The following is a 22155-nucleotide window of genomic DNA, read 5'->3' as shown; positions in this document are numbered from 1 at the left end:
ACCCTCAGTGCTTCCTCCAAGTGGTGCTCAACATGGAGGAGGACTGTTTCATCAGCTGAGGGAGGGCGGTAGGTGGTAATCAGCAGGAGGTTTCCTTGCCCTGAGCTAAGTTAACAAATACAAAACAATGGTGAAAGAAAGAAATCTGATGCCCTTGCAAGCCCCTAGGATCCTCTTGTGGACCCATGTAGTAGTCTACTAATTTCTACTACCCTACCAAGCCCTATGATCTCCTCCCTGTTCTCCCTTTACATTGAGTATGTCCTCATCCTTGGTGATTTTAATCTTCATCTACATTACCCTTACCTTCCCTCCCCGATTTCTTTTCCCTCCTTTCGTCACTCAACCTCACTCCCCCACATACTCAGCCGCCTGTTTGACATTGCTATCATACAAGGTCTCGCCAGCTGAGGTTTTCATCATCAATAATGCCATCTCTGATCACTTCCTTGTCTTCTTCACCATCCAAATGTCTCTGCCCATTACCCTCACCTTCCACCCTGGAAAAAAAAACCTTCCCACCACTTTCAACACAAATCTCTTACCACCATCTCTGTTGACCTGTTCCCTTAGTTCTTCTTTGATGGCTTCATGTCCACCAAGGCACTCATGGCCCTCCACCCTGCTATTTTCCTGGTACAGTTTCTTCCTGCACATGCTCAAGATCAAGATTTGCAGACTCAAGGGAGCCTCGAGTCCTGGTACTTAACTGATTTGGTCATCCACCACCAGATCTGACTTAACTATCTTAAGCAATCCCACACCCTCCACAAGAAAATCATATCACAACTTCCGTATCATTCTGGAGTGTACAAGGTTGATTTTATATTTCCATCGGTGGCGGAAAACGAACGGTAGGGGGCTGCCTGTTATACAGCCCGCGTGAAAAATCAGATGAGCTATATAAACAGGCAGCCAATTCGCTGCTGCTCATTTTCCACCACTGATGAAAGTTAAAATCACCCCTTAAGTCTCATCAGTGACCAACAGCCTCCTCCAATTCTCTTCCTCTGGCCCCTCCATCCTTACCTCTAATGGCAACTTATGGACTACTTGGTCTTGAATATTGAGATCGCCCATGCAGCTGCTTCAGTTGCCATCTCTTCATTCAACTTCCCCATCCCCAACAACTCTGACCCCTCCATCACAGCACCCTGAACCCCCTATCACGCTTTTGCTTCTCCCTCATCTTCTCTCAGGCATCACTACATTTGTCTCCTCTATGAGATGCGCCACCTGGTCCCTCAATCCCATTCCTACCTAATTCTTAACCACTTAGCTGCCTTTACATTTATTTTCAGTAATAGCTTCTTTTCCCATTCCTATACAGTTACCTCTGGAATGCTCCCAAGATTTCAACCTTCGCCTCCCTCTTTGTTTATACGTTGCTCCTAGGTGACTATCCTTAGGCATGAAGTCAGTTTCCATATGTATTCTGATAACATTTAACACCACCTCTCCATCGACACCCTCGACTACCCAACCCTGTTTTGACAGACTGTCCAATATCAAATTATTGATGAGCTAAAGCTTCCTGCAACTGAACTTCAGGAAGACCGAAACTCCTGGCAAAAACTTTCCCCCGATTCCATCTCCCTCTTTGTTGTACCATAAGATGTGCAACCTGTTCAACCATGAGCTGAGCTTTAAACCTCGTATTATATCCATTACCAAGGCTGCTTACTTCTACCTCCACAATATTGTCTGCTTCCAACTTTACTTCACCGGCATTGCTGCTCAAAACCTTATTTTGTTACCTTCAGATTTGATTTCTTCTACACTTTCCTTGCTGATCTTGCAAACTCCATCCAATACAAACTCCAACTTGCCCAAAATACATTCTGTCTCATTCCTATTTAAGTTCCATCGCCCCCATCTTCGCTGATCTTTATTGGTTCCTTGTCCTCCGACTCTGAATTAAAATTTTGCAACTTGTTTAGATGGCCTCACCTCACTCTACTTCTGCAAACTCCTCTAGCACTATATCCTAGCCTTTGCCCTTTAGTCCTCCAAATCTGACCTCCTGTGCAGCCCCACTTCGTCATTTCATTGTTGGCCGAGCCTTTCCAGACTCGGCCTTACTCTCTGGAGCTTGCTTAAAAATTCCTCCGGCTTGTTATTTCTAAAATCTCTTAAAAACCTTCTAACTTGCGTGTTGGTGGCAAAGGTTAAAACATTTAACGAACCAGAGCATTGCTTAACCACATCTATCCAGATCAAATGAAAAATAATAGAATCCTAATTTTCATATTTTTGCAGTAACTAAATGAATACTTAAACTTCCTTTATAAAATGACATTATTTTACAGTACATATAACCAGCCTGAACAATTGTTACAGAAGTATTTTTGTTCTGAATTCAAGTGCCCTAAGGAGGAGAATGTTTTTAAAACAGGAAAAAGCCAATTTTTTTGTGCCGCATAAAATCATGCACTTGCAATAAACACGGTTCTTTGTAACCTTACTGCATCACATCTAGTCCATACTACATGGTTTATGCAACGTACATGCAATCTAACCAGTCGTCCTTAAAGGGACTGCTGGAGGCCACCACCAAAAAGGAAAGTTTTTTTTAAAAACTTACCTGAACATGGAGCCAGGAGTCTGCTAGTGGACCCTGTATCCTCTATGACCTAGAGTGTACCTTTATGACCCTATATCTAATTAGCATGACCTGGAGATCATAACATCGAACCCATGTGGTATGTACTGGCTACTGTAATCTCAACTGCCACCACCTGCATTGCCCTGTCTTTAAAGTGGTATTCAATCTGCCTTCCGCAATGAAACAGGGCACAATTGTAAACCATCAAACCGTTTGTACGTGAATGAATAAAATATTTTTCACAGCGCAATTCCTTAATGCCACTCGTCCCATTTAAAATAATAAAATTGCAAACTCTTTTTGGGCAAAAGGGGGACTTTTGAGCGAGCTAAAGCCAAGCTAAGTGATACAGGCTTTAGGTTAAAGGCAGTATGGGTTCAGTCTGGCATTCTGGGGAGAATGAACAAAGAAGGTATCCTAACCACTCTCACCACCAGGTGTTCAGGTAGGATTGGGCAGAGCTGCCATTCAAAGTTTCTATTCTGACTATCTCCTACAGCAAAGGGGAGACATAAGGTACCCGAGTGTCTGTTTAGCTAAGTCTCTTGCTGGGTGCATTGAACGGAAACCATCCTTGGCAGTTTTAAGTGTTACAAAGAAACCGTTTCATCGCTATAGTGAGACAGGCTTAAACTTATACCCAACAATCCCCACAGTCTCATAGCTACAGAAACTTGCAAGTAAATATTTTTATGACTGATCCACCTGTTTTGGGTGGCTAATTAGCAGTTCAAATCTCTCTAATTCCAGGTGTGCTGTAATAAAAAATGCTGCACTTAATATACAAGAAATATTATAAATTGACAAAATTCTGCTCGGGTAATGCTGGTAAACCCAAAATGCTACATTAGTGTAAAGATGTATTTTTGTCACAGCTTAAATCCAATAAAATAAACAAATGGGCAACATTACAAATGGTAAGGAAGGGGGTGCTAAGTCTACAGATACTTGGATCAATGCAACTTCAATTTGTTATGCACTGGCAACCAGTCATCATAGGCTTTCAATGAACTGTTTTGATTCAGTATGCCAGTATTCCAACAACATCTGGCACTTATTGGCTGATAAGTGGGAATTTTGTTTGAATGGCACAATTTCTAGAGCTCCCAAAGGATTTTTCAGAATCTAGCAACAAACGGTTTGTGCTGTCAAATTTTGAAAGGAACTCGTGTCTGTTTGGAACATGTTTGTGGTTTGGTTAAAATCTGAAGCATTCTAACTTTTGATAAAACAAATTATTGTTTGTGGGCAGACTAGCAGAACACAGCAGACATTAATCACTCTGCTTTGGGACAGGGACACTGTGACAATGAACAAGAAGTTAAAACATGTATCAAATGGAAATACAACTATTTGTATCTTTATATCTAAAAATTACCACAGTGCTATTTTTTATTTGTTCACTTGCGGAGCCTGGAACTGCACATCTGAGAACCAAAACTGAGTTTGATCGAGCAAAATAGCGAAGTTAATCACTGTGATGAAAACAGACCTTTTGTCCTGTGTCAAAGAAAGCTTGTGTTTTTTATACATATATATGAGTTTAGATTGGGTAAACATAATTTAAAAATTGTCATTAGCTAGCCATAGCTAAACTAAATGTCAGGGAAGTGGCCAACATACAAAACCAGCCTTATATCCAGTTTCAATGAGAAGTCGCTAGCTTTTTTGTTAAGTACCACTGAATGCACTTAAACAGATTCAAACAAAGTTTGCTTGGTAGTGTCTTTTTTGGAAATGCTAATTCGTGTGAATTTGCAGATTGGTAGGTGATAAATTTTGTCTATTTCCCATCAGGGGATATGCTTAAGATAGGAATGCAATGTTGAAACATTAACTGTGACATGCAAGACTTCTTTTGACAAAGACACTGACTTAGCTGCTCAGTTTTAGTTCCGTTTCAGTTCAGTCTGACAGTCGGGTTCAGTGCAGTGGACGGTAATTCTGCATCACTTATCATAGCCTAAACCCAGAAGTAAGCAAATGGGCAACACTACAGCCATAATATTGGGAAGCCTATGAAAAGTTGTTTCATCCAAAAGCTTTACAGATTATTGGACTGTGTAACATGCACTAAAGAGGATACTTGAAAATATGGAATAAATCTTTAAGATGTTCAAATATTTGTACCAGCAGTATCTCACTGCGTCCTTCTGCTTCTCTGTAACTACCTTACTTGTAAATACATCCATTTGTTTTAGTCTGAACTTAATCAGAATGTGGTCTTTTGAAATACATAGAACATGGTGGGCACCAGTGATGTCCAGTGTAATATCCTGTAATTAAGAGGTAACTTTTAGCCCAGTGGCATGCTATACCACTCAGGGCACAAATAAGGATCCATGGAGCAGCTGACAAGAGTTTTGGTGTGCTTATGGAAACTGCCTTTTTGCTATGAACACAAATGAAAGTGTTGGGAGAAAACCTGACCTGAAATATAACAGTTAAGGACATTTTTGAAAACACCTTTATTGTACTAAACACCGTATCACAGTTGAAAATTGAACTTTCCCCTCACTTTTTAATCTACTGTTGCAGACATGTACAGAAAACAACACAAATATTAAGTCAATGAAAATACATTTCTAAAGCACGCAAAGACAAATAGGCAACTTATTTTTTTTAAATATTTCTACACAATGCTTTGAACGATCACCAAAAAACACAGACGACACAGCAACACGTTCATTTTGATTCAATTGAGGCAATAGGATTTAGCAAAAGATCACACTTGCTACAGTTAATTTATCTGCCAGAAGAGTCTACTTTATAAAAATAAATTAAAATAGTCTCTTTATATTCCAGAATCCCTTTTAAGCACAGAGTTTTCTTATTTCTATGTCATTCCCTCCCTTTCCTTCACTTATGGTACGCAACTCATGCAGCTACCATCAGCAAATGGGTTATAGATGTTCTTAACTGTCACCAATACCTCAGTTGTCTGTAGGATGAAGCAACCTCAATTTCACATTACTCAAAGTAAAGTGCTTAGTTCTGAGGTATCCTTTCCAATAAGCCCTTTGAAAGGTTGATAAAATGCAAACATTTGTTGATTCAAAGTTCATTCACCATTAAGCTCAAAACTGCATTTGAGAGGAAAGGAAGCCTGCAGCATCTTTATAACAGTGGATTACTCTCCATTTAGCAAAGTGCTCCAAACCATTATTGCTTTTTTAAGAATTATTTTTGCTAAAGCACATTGTATGATGTGCAGATTAAGTATTGACAAGCACTCTACACATCTCAGATCAGAGCAAACTCAAATGGGTGCTACATTCATGAGTAGTTGACTGACCCACAGAGCAACGGTGAAAACATTTTTATTTAAAGTTCGCCAGATTTTTAAAAATGATTACTTTTAGCCGGCAATTTGAAATAATACTATTGGCAGCTTTTCAAACTGCATCTAGTGATTTAATTACAAAAATGGACAAGACTCATTTTATTAATGTGCTCAACTCTCAACCAGGACTTTAGAATTTGCTCACCATTCAGCCATAGTGAGCAAAAACACAAAATATGCCACCTTTATAAATTAGATGTTTTTCTATATTTCCTCAGCTATTTTTGACGTACTTTTGCTGCTGCAATTGTTCCTTCCTCACTTCCTTCAGTGCAATAGCCTTCCACTTCCATCATTCATTTTACCAAGTAAATTGTACTCCAGTTTTAAACAAAAAAATGACATCAGGTCCTAGCTTAGCACCACCCTAAAAATGGAAAACAAGGTAGATTTACTGCTGGACAGATATGGTATTAAGAACAGAATCAAGTTAAAGCAATGTTGTGCTGCTTAACACTGTTAAACTGTGTTTGGCACGAGTCCAGATTTTTTTCTTCTGCACTCCCCAGACCAATTTTCTGCTCATTTAATGAGAGGAAAATCACGGGCCGGTGAATGCAGAAGCAGAAAACCATTGGGTTTCGTTACACGGCACATTGGACTGTGATGTCCTAAATAATATTTCATAAGGGGGCACTTGTAACAAAGGAGGCAAATTATGAAGATCAGATGGTCTCAAAATTCCAAAGGAAAAAAAAAAATCTAACTACAGTAAGGGTTTCAATTTAGAAATCTTTTTTTGAAGATTTAGATGGACTGGATAAGTCTTCACCATAACTCTGTGGTTTTCTTTTACTAGTCTGGTATCTGTTGGTTGCTTCCAGCACTTTTTCATTTTCAGGCATTAAGCAGCTGTTCCACAAAGATGGTTTATGCTGGAGGCCAGATAATTCAGAAGATACTGAAAGAAAAGGGGAACTAAAACTACTTTGGAAAGACTTTTCCTTTTCTGAAGACACAGATTCTTCTTTTATGTCTAAAGCAACTGGAGGCACTATGGGCAATGAAACTACACTTCTCCCATCATTATTTGCTATCCGATCTCTGGTATTCAAGTCAGGGGCACTCGGCTGGTTTTGTCTCATTTTCTGTTCCAATCTTTTTTCAGCTTCATTCAAAAGTTCAGTGCACTGCGCCAGATCTGATGTTAAAGACATGTCAAGGTCAGAGAGATCTTCGGATATCAGAGAGCACTGAGGATTTATAAGGTTCTCAGTTTCGTCCAACATGAAGTCCAGCTCCGATATCTTATCTCGATAGGCTGCATCCATTGAGGTCTCACTGGATGTTCTTGAACGTACATCGCCAGATTCAGGAACACAAGGAACATCAGTAACTGGGCTACCTATTAAATTCAGCATTTTGCCCTCCGGTTTGGCCATGGGGTCTTCAGATTGAGAAGTCTGCAAGTTTTTCCTCAGAGTGCTTTTATGAGCACTTTCAGTGGGAAGAGGTTGACAAGTATCCCAAAATGACAGGCTATTGGAGGTGAACTCTGCATTCTGCACACTATTGCTATCATCATTTTGCTTTGATAAAGTTTGCTCTTCAGAACCCGCATTTCTCCAACCAGCATCATCAAAACAAAGTTTTCTTAAGTGGGTTAACTTCTTTCCTCCATTTCTCTTTATCATCAGGGGACTTGCTTCATCATCTGTACTGTGAAGGTGGAGACCACCAAGTGATGTGGATGGAGTACAAGGGCTAGGAAGTTCAAAGTGTATCTCACTCTCATCGGTGGGTTGAGTGCAGCCCTCTTCCTTCTCATTAGTTTTCTGTAACAAACACAAAGCATCATTCTCAACAGTAGCTGTGGTTAAGAGTCCATTATCAAGAGGAACCCTGTTTTTTGGAGTTGAATCAGACATTGTTCCATTTAAATTTTGCTGACAAGAGAAGCTAAAACAGGTTGATTCAGCACCATCTAACTGGTTGACCAATGGCTGCTCAATTTTACTTAGGCTTCTCCTCATGGCTATGATTCTGTTCTCCTTGGCGTCATCATGATAGTTCCATAGTTCTCTGCTGCTTCCATTTTCTCCAGCCTGTAGAGAAGCTGATGGTGATTCTGAGTAGAGTTTCCCACGTTCATTCTCTTTTTCCTCACTCTTTCCCTTCAGTCGTTCAATCTGGAACTCCATATCTTCTATGTACTTATCACTCCGTTCCAAGGCCCTTTTCAGACGATTCATCTCACGTTCATACTGTTCCACCTTTGACTGAAGAGCAGCCACTGTGAACCTTCCAAATCTGCAACCACATAGAAAGAATTTACAGAGAAATGAATTGGTACATAGTAGAAGAACAGTTTTGTGAGCCTTTGGTTCTGAGTTGATGTCCCTGACCAGGACTTACAGCATAAAAGCAAAGTATATACTGGGTACTATGGTTTACAGGCTATTTAGAAATCAGTAATGTTATGTCATGGAATAGTAGCAGTAATGACATCAACACATAGCATCCTCACACTTTAGAGTGATTACAAGATCTATGAAAATAGGAGCTTTAGTCAACAATAGGAGCTCAGACCATTTAACTGAGAAGAAGGGTATATATTTGATTTTTAAAAAAATTAAATTCAGAGGACTGGGTGGCATAGTTCATTTAAACAGTAAAATCTAGCACCTGCATTTGAATCCAGCAAATATGTGTCTCTCTGCCAGTCATACAACTCCTCAGTGAGAGAGTTCGGAAAATTCCAGAAAGTGCTCATCAGGAGGCCAAGTAATGGATGGATTACATTTTTTCCACTTTAATATTGGCGACGAGGTTTTTTTGGATGAAAATTCAATTAATAAGGCTATTCTGGAGCATATTTCCCTAATTACATAACCAATAATAAATAAGAGCAACCTATAAGCAAAGCATTAAAAGTCTTGTAGCATAACTCAAGCTATTAGGGTGATTGTGATTTTTTTTCTGAAGTTAAATCTGCATCTCAATTTTCCAGTTAAATATTCACATTTCAGTCACGTGCTCTCTTTGCTTAGGATAATAGTCATTAATTGTGGGTTCCATCAGCAAACAATTACCGTTTTAAAATGTGGTTTATAAACGTTTAATACTCCACTCCTCAAGTAGGACTCAAACCCTCACTAAGAGCATTGTAAATGATTGACATAGTTTCATTGTAAATTGATAAAAGCCTACTTTCCTAAGCAAAGGGATGTGAACTCCACCCACAAAATGAGTTTCTTATTAGATGCATTTAGTCCAATGCAAACTGTGGGCTTCCAAATAACTTGACTGATAATGAAGAGTTGCTGGGAGATAATCACTAAAATGGTTATTAAATTTAAACAATTACTTCAGGATGCGTGTCAAAACATCAAAATTCCCCATTAAAAACAAATCCCTTGTTACCCCAAATATTTTGTAAAATGATTTGCATCCTTCACACATCCTAGGAGTATAACCTAGCTTGATAAGTTCTGAGAAAACCTAAGCATACACATACAAATGTCTTCATGGAAGTTTCAGACAGCCAGCTCTGGTTTCCTACTTCTGCATTATATAAAGCGCCATTAAACCAATTAATTTTTGGCCAAAGCTAAACTGAAACTAATGAACCATTTTGCACTAAACCCCACCCCAGTCCTGCAGGGATGGATGGGTGGGACTGTGGAGGATACACATCATTCAAGAATGAAGACAACCCTATAAGATGGGCAATTATCTTTCATCTTCATTCCACATTGGTATGCTGCTTTAGTTTGTGAACAAAGTAGTAAAGATTTCGGGGCGAAGTCTTGATGTACGAGTCATTACATTAGCTATCAGGACTAATCTGTCAAAGGCACTATCAAGTGCTGCAGCCAAGTCTAAATAGTATTTGCTGGTAAATATGTGAGGATTACTTCATTTGGCAGCCTGCAATATCTGCTATAAATTGAAACCACTGGAGGGATGCAAAGAAGCAGCCATAGAACAGGTGTGATAAATGCAGGATGTTAGCAGTGGAGGATACACTGACTCATCCATTTGGCTATCAGCTCCTTTGTCATCGATTTGCCTTGGGTCCTTGTAACACAGGAAATAAATGGTCAAGATTGTCTACATTGCTTTGTGTGAGAAATGATCTGCAGACATCTACATATTGGTATGTATTTGGATTCTGATTTGTATGGTGGTAGACAGTGCAGCAGTTTCTTGACCCAGATGAAACTGGGTAGTAACTTCACATAAAAACTCCAGGTAAGCCAGCCCTATTGGAATGCCAAAAATACATATTATCTTCAGTAAGTGTTTGCAGTTCACCCACTTTCAGAGCCAAAACAACACTAATAGCACAGTTTTCCAAGTAAGCTCATACATTCAAATGGGTTTGTATAGTGGATATAGTAACTTGTGAAGGATGTAAGATTCCAACTGAAAACCAGTTATGGCCTAACTGGGCATAACTGACATATAGCTTGCATAGTATGAGATACCAATGAGTGATCTCTTAATGATCCAAACATAAATTGGTCATAAAAGATTGAAATAGCTGCAACATGAACCTACATAGAATAGGTTTTTTGATGAGGTAACAGAGAGGGTAGATGAGGGCAATGCATTTGATGTGGTGCATCTGGACTTTCAAAAGGCATTTGATAAAGTGCCGCATCGTAGGCTCATCATCAAGATTGCGGTCCATGGAATAAAGGGGGCAGTAGCAACATGGATACAGAATTGGCTAAGGAAGCAGAGAGTAGTGGTGAACGTTTTTTTTTGGACTGGAGGAAGGTATGTAGTGGTGTTTCCCAGGGGTCGGTGCTGGGACCACTGCTTTTCTTGATATATATTAATGATTTGGACTTGGGTGTACAGGGCACAATTTCAAAATTTGCAGATGACACAAAACTTGGAAGGGCAGTAAACAGTGAGATGAAATTTAACGCAGAAAAATGCAGAGTGATACATTTCAGTAGGAAGAACGAGGAGAGGCAATATAAACTAGAAGGCACAACTCTAAAAGGGGTACAGGAACAGAGGGATCTGGGGGTATATGTACACAAATCATTGAAGGTGGCAGGATAGGTTGAGAAAGCAGTTGAAAGAGCATACGGAATCCTGGGCTTTATAAATAGAGGCATAGAGTACAAAAGTATGGAAGTCACGATGAACCTTTATAAAATACTGGTTCGGCCACAACTGGAGCATTGTGTCCCGTTCTGGGACAGCACTATCCTCGACAGTGCAGAAGACTCTGAACTGAAAGGTCCCTCTCTGAGGGAAGTCCCATATTATTGGGCCAATAGTTATCTCCTAGGATGGGTCAGGTATAATCTGCCATAATTAAAATAGCCAATGACAAATGATCTCTTGATGCAAAATAAGATCTCTGCATTGTGCAGTATGAATGGGTATTGGCCGCTACATTTTCTGTCTCTGCATTGTCAGACACTGGTGAGTCGCCAACATCAATTTAAGTTTCAAATCTTTGGCATGTGGTGCTGGTGTTTTCTCAGCACAGATCTCTGTTCACTGACATTTCACTTGGCATCTTAGGCTTATTGTACTTATCCTACTGTTCTGAATAATGCTGGAAACACAGGGTAGCTGTTCCTTACAAATAGGAACATAGGTACAGGAGTAGGCCATTCAGCCCCTTAAGCTTACTCTGACATTCAATTAGATCATGGCTGATCTGTCCCTCAACTCCATTTACCCACCATAGCTCCATATCCCCGATACCCTTAACTAACAAAAATCTATCGATCTCAAGTCTTGAAAACTCCAATTGTCCCAGCATCCACAGCCTTTTGGGAAAGAGAATTCCCGATTTCTACTACTCTGTGTGAAAAAGTACTTCCTAATTTCCCTCCTGAATGGCCTAGCTCTAATTTTAAGATTACGTCCCCTCGTTCTTGATTCCCCCATCAGAGGAAATAGTTTCTCTGTATCTACCCTATCGAATCCTTTTATCATTTTAAACACCTCCATCAGATCACTCCATAACCTTTTATACTCAAGGCATCCTAGGCAAATGTGCACAATATTTACAACCTTTGATAGATGTTGATGCAGACATGCTATCCAAACTATGGAGGCGCGTAATTTGTTTTGATGCAGGCAATGTATTGTATGCGTCAGTCCCAAAGGGGATACCTACGATCATAGCTCAGCTGGGGCACACTCTATTCCAAGAGCAAAATTCCATGCCACTTGCATGCTAATGCTTATTGTTTTGGCTGCTTTAATTATTTTCTATACAGCCATCTATGGTATCACCAGTCAACCTAAAAGCATAGCTTTTCTTTAGTAAGCTTGTCCTTAAGAAGACAGTCTAGTCGAATATTCATTAGCCAGTGTTAACCAGTTTAGACAACTTAAGTCTCCTGGGAATCATAAAGAAGACACTTAAACCTCTGAGTAGGCCAGATGAATTAAAAGAAAATCGGTCTAATCCAACCCATGCCTTAAAGGGGGCTATAGATTTTGTTCCAAACTTTTAATGAGAGAAATGATTTGTGAAGAGCAAAGAACCTTTAACTGGTAGAAAAAGAACTAATGCAATGGTGCAGGTCCTGGGCCTTTATATGACGCAGGAGTAAGAGGACATGCAGCACTGCCAATTCTGCAAAGTCATGACTATTTTTACGTGTGTAGTCAGCACATGGTTTTCCCAGAATTTAGGCTATATTCCTATAGTGTGGAGGATGCAGAAGGTATGAAAATGGCCAGATGGTGTGTCAACGTCTTGGAATTGCTTCCTATGCTTCGACTGCTGGTTCATCAAACGCAGTGGGTTGGGCGTGCTACCCAACAGCTACAAAGAACATTGCAGAGCTCCTAGGTATCAGAAAAATTTCTGTGCGCGCATAATAAAGGCAGTTGAAAATTTGCCCTTTGCATGGATAACTTCCCCTTACTGCTGATCCAGATTAGTTCTCTCTTCGCAGATGTGAGCACTGCAACTCAGGGGCTTATGGGCTAATGTTCAGTCCAGTAGGGATGTGCTTTGCAAGTATGAATGCTATGGATAATAATTAGCTACAAAGTATAAGGCATTTATCACAATGATTTTATACACTTTAGGGCTGTGTTTATGCAAGATATTTTAAGCCACACAGCAAGGGGGGATCAGATAGCGCACTATCATTTTATCAGTCAGCAGAATTCAAATTCAGTCCAGTCTCATGGATGAAAATCTTCTCTCTCTATTGGCTGCAAAGGTCCTGTATGAAATAACTTGAGGCAGTTTCTATGGGTTATAGATCAACAGCAAAATAAAAACTGCCCCTAATTTGACACTAATAATCTCACCGAGAGGGTGAAGGAAATCACTGGTGTGGTATCATTCACCTCAACGAGTATAAAAATTTCCAAAAATAATTATACATGTAAGTTTTGGTAAAAAGACCAGCCGGGAGCACAGAGCCCTAGACAGCTTGGATGAAGTAAACCTGATGGTACAGAGGAGCTGCAGGAGCTCATATTGGGAATTCAGGTGTGTCCTCCCCAAAATTTTCCATCCATCAAATTAATGGATGGAAAATTATAGGAAGCGGCACTCCCATTTCCAGAGACACACTCCCAGGTGAAGCTCCATGCAGGGAGCAAATGACCGCTTAAATTCCATGTAATTTTTTATAACATCTGTCAACTAATGGTTTCTAGTAAAGTCAAAAAAGTAAAGTCCTAGATATTTTCAGTTTGTAGCTTCCTCAACTGAATAAATAAAAGCAAGTCGGTCAACGGGATAACTGCAATGTGTACGACGCCTAAACTTTATGTAACAGCAGTTCCAAACTATTTAATAATGACTTTTGACTACATTCTTAATTAAACTTTGGTGGTTGGGGAAAGAAGAAGAAGGTCCCCTAATAAACATGCTGCATAAAAATTTTGGAATCATTGGTAGCATTACGTTCAGAATTTAAACATTTTGAAGATTACAAATGTAATTACATTTCAAAATCTGCATCCACATAAAGTAGTTCCATCCATGTTGAGCTGCTTACCTCCATTTTACCTTAAATTATATACAATTTGCCATGCTCAAATCAGGCTTAGCAAATCTGGTGAAGCTACAACTCAGGACTACATGCATGCTAAACAGCGGAAGCAACATGCTATAGACAGAGCTAAGCGATTCCACAACCAACAGATCAGATCAAAGCTCTGCAGTCCTGCCACATCCAGTCGTGAATGGTGGTGGACAATTAAACAATTAACGGGAGGAGGAGGCTCTGCAAACATCCCCATCCTCAATAATGGCAGAGTCCAGCTCGTGAGTGCAAAAGACAAGGCTGAAGCGTTTGCAACCATCTTCAGCCAGAAGTGCCAGGAGTGGATGAACCATCTCAGCCTCCTCCCGATATCCCCACCATCACAGAAGCCTGTCTTCAGCCAATTCGATTCACTCCACGTGATATCAAGAAACGGCTGAGTGCACTGGATACAGCAAAGGCTATGGGCCCCGACAACATCCCAGCTGTAGTGCTGAAAGAATTGTGCTCCAGAACTATCTGCGCCTCTAGCCAATCTGTTCCAGTACAGCTACAACACTGGCATCTACCAGACAATGTGGAAAATTGCCCAGGTATGTCCTGTCCACAAAAAGCAGGACAAATCCAATCCGGCCAATTACCGCCCCATCAGTCTACTCTCAATCATCAGCAAAGTGATGGAAGGTGTCGTCGACAGTGCTATCAAGCGGCACTTACTCACCAATAACCTGCTCACCGATGCTCAGTTTGGGTTCCACCAGGACCACTCGGCTCCAGACCTCATTACAGCCTTGGTCCAAACATGGACAAAAGAGCTGAATTCCAGAGGTGAGGTGAGAGTGACTGCCCTTGACATCAAGGCAGCATTTGACCGAGTGTGGCACCAAGGAGCCCTAGTAAAAATGAAGTCAATGGGAATCAGGGGGAAAACTCTCCAGTGGCTGGAGTCATACCAAGCACAAAGGAAGATGGTAGTGGTTGTTGGAGGCCAATCATCTCAGCCCCAGGGCATTGCTGCAGGAGTTCCTCAGGGCAGTGTCCTCGGCGCAACCATCTTCAGCTGCTTCATCAATGACCTTCCCTCCACCATAAGGTCAGAAATGGGGATGTTCGCTGATGATTGCACAGTGTTCAGTTCCATTCGCAACCCCTCAAATAATGAAGCAGTCCGAGCCCGCATGCAGCAAAACCTGGACAACATTCAGGCTTGGGCTGATAAGTGGCAAGTAACATTCACACCAGACAAGTACCAGGCAATGACCCATCTCCAACAAGAGAGAGTCTAACCACCTCCCCATGACATTCAACGGCATTACCATCGCCGAATCCCCCACCATCAACATCCTGGGGGTCACTATTGACCAGAAAATTAACTGGACCAGCCATCTAAATACTGTGGCTGTAAGAGCAGGACAGAGGCTGGGTATTCTGCGGCGAGTGACTCACCTCCTGACTTCCCAAAGCCTTTCCACCATCTACAAGGCACAAGTCAGGAGTGTGATGGAATACTCTCCACTTGCTTGGATGAGTGCAGCTCCAACAACACTCAAGAACCTTGACACCATCCAGGAGAAAGCAGCCCGACTTGATTGGCACCCCATCCACCACCCTAAACATTCACTCCCTTCACCACCGGCACACTGTGGCTGCAGTGTGTACCATCCACAGGATGCACTGCAGCAACTCGCCAAGGCTTCTTCGACAGCACCTCCCAAACCCACGACCTCTACCACCTAGAAGGACAAGGGCAGCAGGCACATGGGAACAACACCACCTGCAAGTTCCCCTCCAAGTCACACACCATCCCGACTTGGAAATATATTGCCGTTCCTTCATCGTCGCTGGGTCAAAATCTTGGAACTCCCTTCCTAACAGCACTGTGGGAGAACAGACACCACACGGACTGCAGCGGTTCAAGGCGGCGGCTCACCACCACCTTCTCAAGGGCAATTAGGGATGGGCAATAAATGCCGGCCTCGCCACCGACGCCCACATCCCATGAACGAATAAAAAAAAAATTTGTAGTTTTCAAAACAAAAGTTTTTTTTTCTTCGCTGAGTAAATATCAAAAGTTGTTAAACCGAATTGTTTTGGTTAGACATATTGGCCTCAAATTTGCTTGGGGTTTTAAGGTGCATTGGAGCCATTATCAGGATGTTTAGGGTAGAAATTGGGTGGGAACCGTTTATGCCAAGTGTCTACCCCGTTTTGGCTGCACTGTTTCCAGGGGGAGTAGAGTAGGGCGGTTCTTGCGTGCAACCCCTTCACCGGTGACATCAGGGAAAGAGGTGTGACTGGTGGGATGATGCCATCTAGCAGAATTCCCACCAACTCCTGCTCCATCTCCACTGCCCTTAACGTACTGCATACCAGTACGGAGCAGATGTATAGTTCTTGCCAGATGACAGGAGTGGGGACCACCAAATTTGGAAAGGCCTGTTTTCTTACAGCAGCTGAACATTTTACAACAGCCTACTGTAAGGAAAGCAGCCTTCTTGAAAAAAAGCCAGTTATTTCACATACAAAAATTCTTTGGCAGGACCTACAGGCACTTGGGTCTCAGTGGCTGGCCTACACTACAATTTCCTCCCACCCCACCTAACGGATGTCCCAGCTGTACTGATATTGGATGAGCTTTATGCAAAATCCCGTATCCTGGGAATTCTGATGGGTTTAGGAGTGCACGAGGCCAGTGAGCATTAAGTCCTGGTTATGATGGCCCCACAAGCCTCAAGAAAATTCAAAACCATTATTTTGCAAGTAGGGAGTTAACTATTTAAATTCCCTAATTTCGAACTTTCCCAAATTCCTATTAGAAGCCTTAGCTTGTCAAAAATAGCACATTTAATATGTTTTCAAGATGACTAATGGTCCATCAAACTCATCTTGCTAACAGTTTCTATAGGATTAGAGAAAGTAGATAAAGGTTATTGCAACTGTACATACTTCTGTGGAGATCGGCTATCAACCTCAGCCTTCAGGTGTAAATTCTCTCTCACAAGATCACCATTTTGAACACGAAGCTTTCGGTTTGCCTGAGGAAGAAAAAAAATGTCTGAAGGCTTCAAAGGTTATTACAGATGCTCAAGAGGTATATCAAAGCAGAGCTTTTGTACTAAACGAGGCTCTTCAATATCAAAATAAAATTACCAAGTTCAATACCAGCTACATGAATACTTTTCCAAACGCTTTCAAGACTCATAAGTCAAGAGGGTCTGTGCCAGTAACAAAGGGACAAGATGCAGTTTTAAGAGACTCAAAATCATCATTTTAATTTGAATTAATTATATTCTACAAATGTATATTTTACAGAAAGATGCAGAATATATTTTTAATACGCTATTGATAATGGGCTAATGAATGAAAGTCAGCACGGATTTATTAGAAGAAAATTGTGTTTGATTAACTTGATTGAGTTCTTTAATGAAGTGGGTTGATGAGGGTAGTGCGGTTGATGTTGTGTATATGGATTTTCCAGAGGCATTTGATAAAGTACCACATAATAGACGTGTTAGCAAAATTAAAGCCCATGGGGTTAAAGGGACAGTGGCAGCATGGATACAAAATTGGCTAAGGGACAGAAAACAGAGAGTAGTGGTGAACAGTTGTTTTTCAGACTGGAGGGAAGTATACAGTGGTGTTCCCCAGGGGTCAGTATTAGGACTACTGCTCTTTTTGATATACATTCATGGCCTGGACTTGGACATAGAGGGTATAACTTCAAAGATGACATCATGCAGATGACACGAAACTCGGAAATGTAGTAAACAATGTGGAGGATAGTAACAGACTGGTGAAATGGGCAGACACATGGCAGATGAAATGTAACGCAGAGAAGTGTGAAGTGACACATTTTGGTAGGAAGAACGAAGACAGGCAATATCAATTAAATGGTACAATTTTAAAGGGAATGCAGTAACAGGGATATATGTACAGAAATCTTTGATGGTAGCAGGACAAGTTGAGAAGGCTGTTTTAAAAAAAAAGCATATGGGATCCTAGGCTTTATTAATAGAGGCATAGAGTACAAAAGCAAGGAAGTTATGCTAAACCTTTATAAAACACTGGTTAGGCCTCAGCTGGAGTATTGTGTTTAATTCTGGGCACCATTCTTTAGGAAGGTTGTCAAGCCCTTTGAGAAGGTGCAGAAGAGATTTACTAGAATGGTACCAGGGATGAAGGACTTCAGTTATGTGGAGCAACCAGAGAAGCTGTGTTTGTTCTCCTTAGAACAGAGAAGGTTAAGGGGAGATTTGACAGAGGTGTTCAAAATCATGAACAGTTTTGATAGAGTAAATAAGGAGAAGCTGTTTCGAATGGCAGACGGGTCAGTAACCAGAGGACTGAGATTTAAGGTGATTGACAAAAGAACCGGGGGAACATGAGGAAATATTTTTTTACGCAGCATGTTATGATGATCTGGAATGTGCTGCCTGAAAGAGTGGAGGAAGCAGATTCAATAGTAACTTTCAAAAGGGAATTGGATAAATTCTTGAAAGGAAAAAATTTACGGGGCTATGGGGAAAGAGCAGGGGATTGGAACTAATTGGGTAGCACTTTCAAAGAGCAAGCACAGGCACAATGGGCCGAATGGCCTCCTTCTATGCTGTAACATACTATGATACCATGATGACAACTGAGAGCCAGCAGCAAGACATTAATGGAATGCTCTAATGGTAAAATCATGTTTCTTGCACAACTAACTGATTTGTGAGTAGTACGCAATGACAATGCACAAGCATCAACAAAATTGCTCCTCAGCAGTTATTATGAAGGGAGGAAAAGCATTAATTCAGTTTCACGTCACACTAGACTGAAATTTATGCCAAAAGGCAATCCCTGAAGTGTAAATACAAGTTACACGACAAACAACCACCTTCCTTCATATAAAGAGCAGATGATACGTAGCACAATTTCACAAAAGAAAATATACTTTCTAGATCTTATTCTGAGGGCGTTTCAATTCTGGCTTAAATCTCAGCATTCCTTTTATGGGCTAACAAAGACCAGCAACAAAACACTGCTACAATGTGCCCCCCCACTAGGATCATCAGCTTTGCCAACATCTTGCTTGGGTGGATTCTCACCATGTCCACCTCTGTTTAAAAAAAAAGTTAAAAAGGAACTATGATTAACATATTTAATCCATTTATTGATTTCTTGAATATTTTTAACTTCTTTACTGGGACAACGTGAATTAGTTGAGACAAGTGGGAGCCTGTCAGAGTGAGAGCGCTCAACTAAAATCAGCAAAAAAAGTGACTGGTTTAGCACCCAGGTAATTTCAACTGTTTGAATTTTAATGAGGTTACCATCAATATTAGGCTCAGTGATTTCTTTCAGGCAGTGCCCTAAATAATAACGTCAACTAAGTAAAAAGGGTTACAAAATGCACCCAGAGAAATCTGGAAGGAAATTAGGACAAAGTGAAAGCCAACAACGATTCAAACAAAACAGTCGTGTGAACTAATGAGAGTCTCGCAAAAAGTCACGTAGAACTCAAAATTCAAAAACAGAATGCTTCCAACTACACAAAATCAAGCAGTCAGCACTTGAGAAGAGAAACAGGTTAATGTTTCTCGTGCTCTAGGAATATACTTTAGTTTTTCAATAAAAGCTGATACAGTATTCAGTTTTCTTTAACAGAATCAGATGAAAGGACTGCACAATTTAGTCACTTTTTGAGGAAGCTCTAATGATTACTTCAGAATAGAAGCTTATAGGATTGTGCACTAGCAGTTTGCATGTCGTGGAACGCTATTAATCCTTGGTTTCCTGGAACTCTAACCTTGGCACCGAGGATTTTCCACATCTTAAAACCATGATGCTATAAAGAAGAGGCTAAGGGAGGTCAGACTATTCACATTAGGAAGAAAAGACGACGGAGGGGAGATTTTAATTTTATGATGAGAATCGATATAGAGTGGATGTGGAAAATTTCTGCAAACCAAAAGACAATCAGGGGAAAAAGGATAAGCTATGGTAATTGTGATCTAAATACAACTTAAGCAACCTCTTCACACATGGGAGTCATGAAGTTATGAGACACAGTGCCGCCTGGCGCATTCAAATTTGGCTCAGTTGCTCAAAAAGCAAACGAGTTTCCGGTTTTCAATATTCAAACTAGATGCTGAAGCAGAGCTGGAAAAAGAAAAAGATGAGAATGGGTCGGTGCAGGTAGTAAACATGAAACTAACCAATAGTGTGAATTAATATGATTAAATAGCCTCCATCAGTTACCTCAGAAAAGGCTTTTCAATGGTTTTTAATTTTTTTCTGTGGTCCACTATTCTAATTTTGTCTCACAAAAATAACCAGGCAAAATAACAAAAAAGTCTTGCATTATCTATATACTTATAACAGTTGTATTCAGAATTACTTCTTACTCAACAACCGAAAAACATGTTAGTTCAAACAAAGATCATACAGCACAATCAAAATGGTCAGGCAGAAAAGATGCTACGACTCCTGTACCTCTACTCGTAACTGGTAGAAAAGATTCTGCAAGCAGTATGTTCTGGTGAACAGTTAGAATAATAGTTAAATACCATGGGGACTAGGTGGAGTGGGGGTGGGCACTGACCTATTCATCTCCAGGGTCATGGATTCAAATGCAAGTTGGAATGAGGGGATGAAAACTCACCTCCTTCTGCTGACAGCGGATGAACATGAGTTTGGGCACTCTTTCTAGTCCATGGTAACATGGGCCCAAAGCACAAACAACACCCTAACTTGGCACCAATGGGGAATTTTACTCAGAGGCCACAGGACAGCTGCTGTGAGAAATGGAAAAATGTCACTTGTGCAGCAGGGGTGCTCATCCGAGGCTCGGGCAGAGACGCATTGGGCCGGATCTTGTGTGGCGAACGAACGGCTAGTGCCATTCGTTAGAAAGTCTATGGGCAAGTGCAAGTCTATGAGCTTTTCCACAGCAAGTTCCTGAAAGTTTGAGATCCAAACAGCGCGGCAACCTCTACAGGGCACCTGGGGCCTGTGTGAACAGGACAAGCAATGTGTATCTCCTTAACCAGTAAGATTGAAGCATTATTAATAACAGCGCAGTCTCAGAACCAGGAAGTATAAGTTAAAATAATGAATTCAATGTCAAATCAGGTACAGAAGGCGAAATAAAGAGAGGGTAAGACTGAATTAAGAGATAAAGATAAAAGAGACAAAGAAAAAGTTTTTTAAAAAATATTTAAATTTATGTTTTAACATCCAACAATAATTAAAATCTGAAGAAGTGAGATTCCACACTTGTAAAAGTTAATTTTCAGTGCCATAGATGTTGTTTGGCAGTAATTAAGACTTACCACGCCCTTAAAAGGGTACTTAAGACTTGAAATGACTTGACTTAACTTAACTTTTTTGGCGAGTTTAGTGTGTATCTATGAGGTAAGTACAGGAACTTCATGCTGTTCAATACATCTGAATGGGGAGCCAGATAGTGAGATGCCGTTTTCGCATAGCTTTTCGAGGAGCATTGCAACTCGGTCAGCAACTTCCAGATTTCCGCATTCAACCGCACATTTGCGATCGCCGGGGAAGTTACTGTCTGATTTGCATATGAACAATGGTGAGCGCTGTTAGCCTCACTGTTATTTTTACAGCAAAATCCAGCCCAATGTTAAGGCGGGGGGGGGGCGGGGGGGAGGGGGCGGGGAAGCTTCACTCTGCATCCAAGTGTCCTTTATTTAACCTAGGAGTGCTTGATGCCAACAGTGGGTGCTCAAAACGAAAAGCTTTCCATTCCCCAGCATTATCATCCCTTACTTTCATGAGCACAATGATATTCACACAAAAAACATTTCCTTAAGACTTGTCTGTGCTCCACAGACATGAATGTACCAATGTCTCTTCTTTATGCCTTTATAGCATTTAGAACTATAACCAGTGTACATTTATTACAGTACATTAGGTGTCAGCCATGGCTGAGTGGGTTGCACTCTCGTCTCTGAGTCAGAAGGTTGTGGGCTCAAGTCCCACTCCAGAGACTTGAGCACAAAATCTAGGCTGACACTCCAGCGCACTACTGAGGGAGCTCTGCACTGTCGGGAGGTGCCGTCCTCCAGATGAGACGTTAAACTGAGGCTCCGTCTGCCCTCTCAGGTGGGCATAAAAGATCCCATGGCACTATTTCGAAGAAGAGCAGGGGCATTCTCTCCAATGCCCTGGTCAATATTTATCCCTCAACCAACATCACTAAAAACAGATTATCTGGTCATTATCACATTGCTGTGTGTGGGACCTTGCTGTGCGCAAATTGGCTGCCA

The 22155-nt window shown here is 41.0% G+C and overlaps 1 protein-coding gene across 1 annotated transcript in view; it reads right to left on the bottom strand.

Moving 5' to 3' along the window:
* Positions 1–5054: 5054 nt before the first annotated feature.
* Positions 5055–22155, bottom strand: part of obi1 (ORC ubiquitin ligase 1) — a 30416-nt gene continuing 13315 nt past the window's right edge. The window contains exons 5-6 of the mRNA XM_067986501.1: positions 16829–16917; positions 5055–8198 (exon numbers count right to left, since the gene is read on the bottom strand). Coding sequence (XP_067842602.1) covers positions 6674–8198; positions 16829–16917 — 1614 coding nt within the window. The 3' untranslated portion in view covers positions 5055–6673. The remainder of the gene's footprint in view (positions 8199–16828; positions 16918–22155) is intronic.

Source organism: Heptranchias perlo, chromosome 6, assembly GCF_035084215.1.
Source record: "Heptranchias perlo isolate sHepPer1 chromosome 6, sHepPer1.hap1, whole genome shotgun sequence".
Taxonomy (NCBI): domain Eukaryota; kingdom Metazoa; phylum Chordata; class Chondrichthyes; order Hexanchiformes; family Hexanchidae; genus Heptranchias; species Heptranchias perlo.
This window is presented reverse-complemented; position numbering and strand designations above follow the sequence as displayed.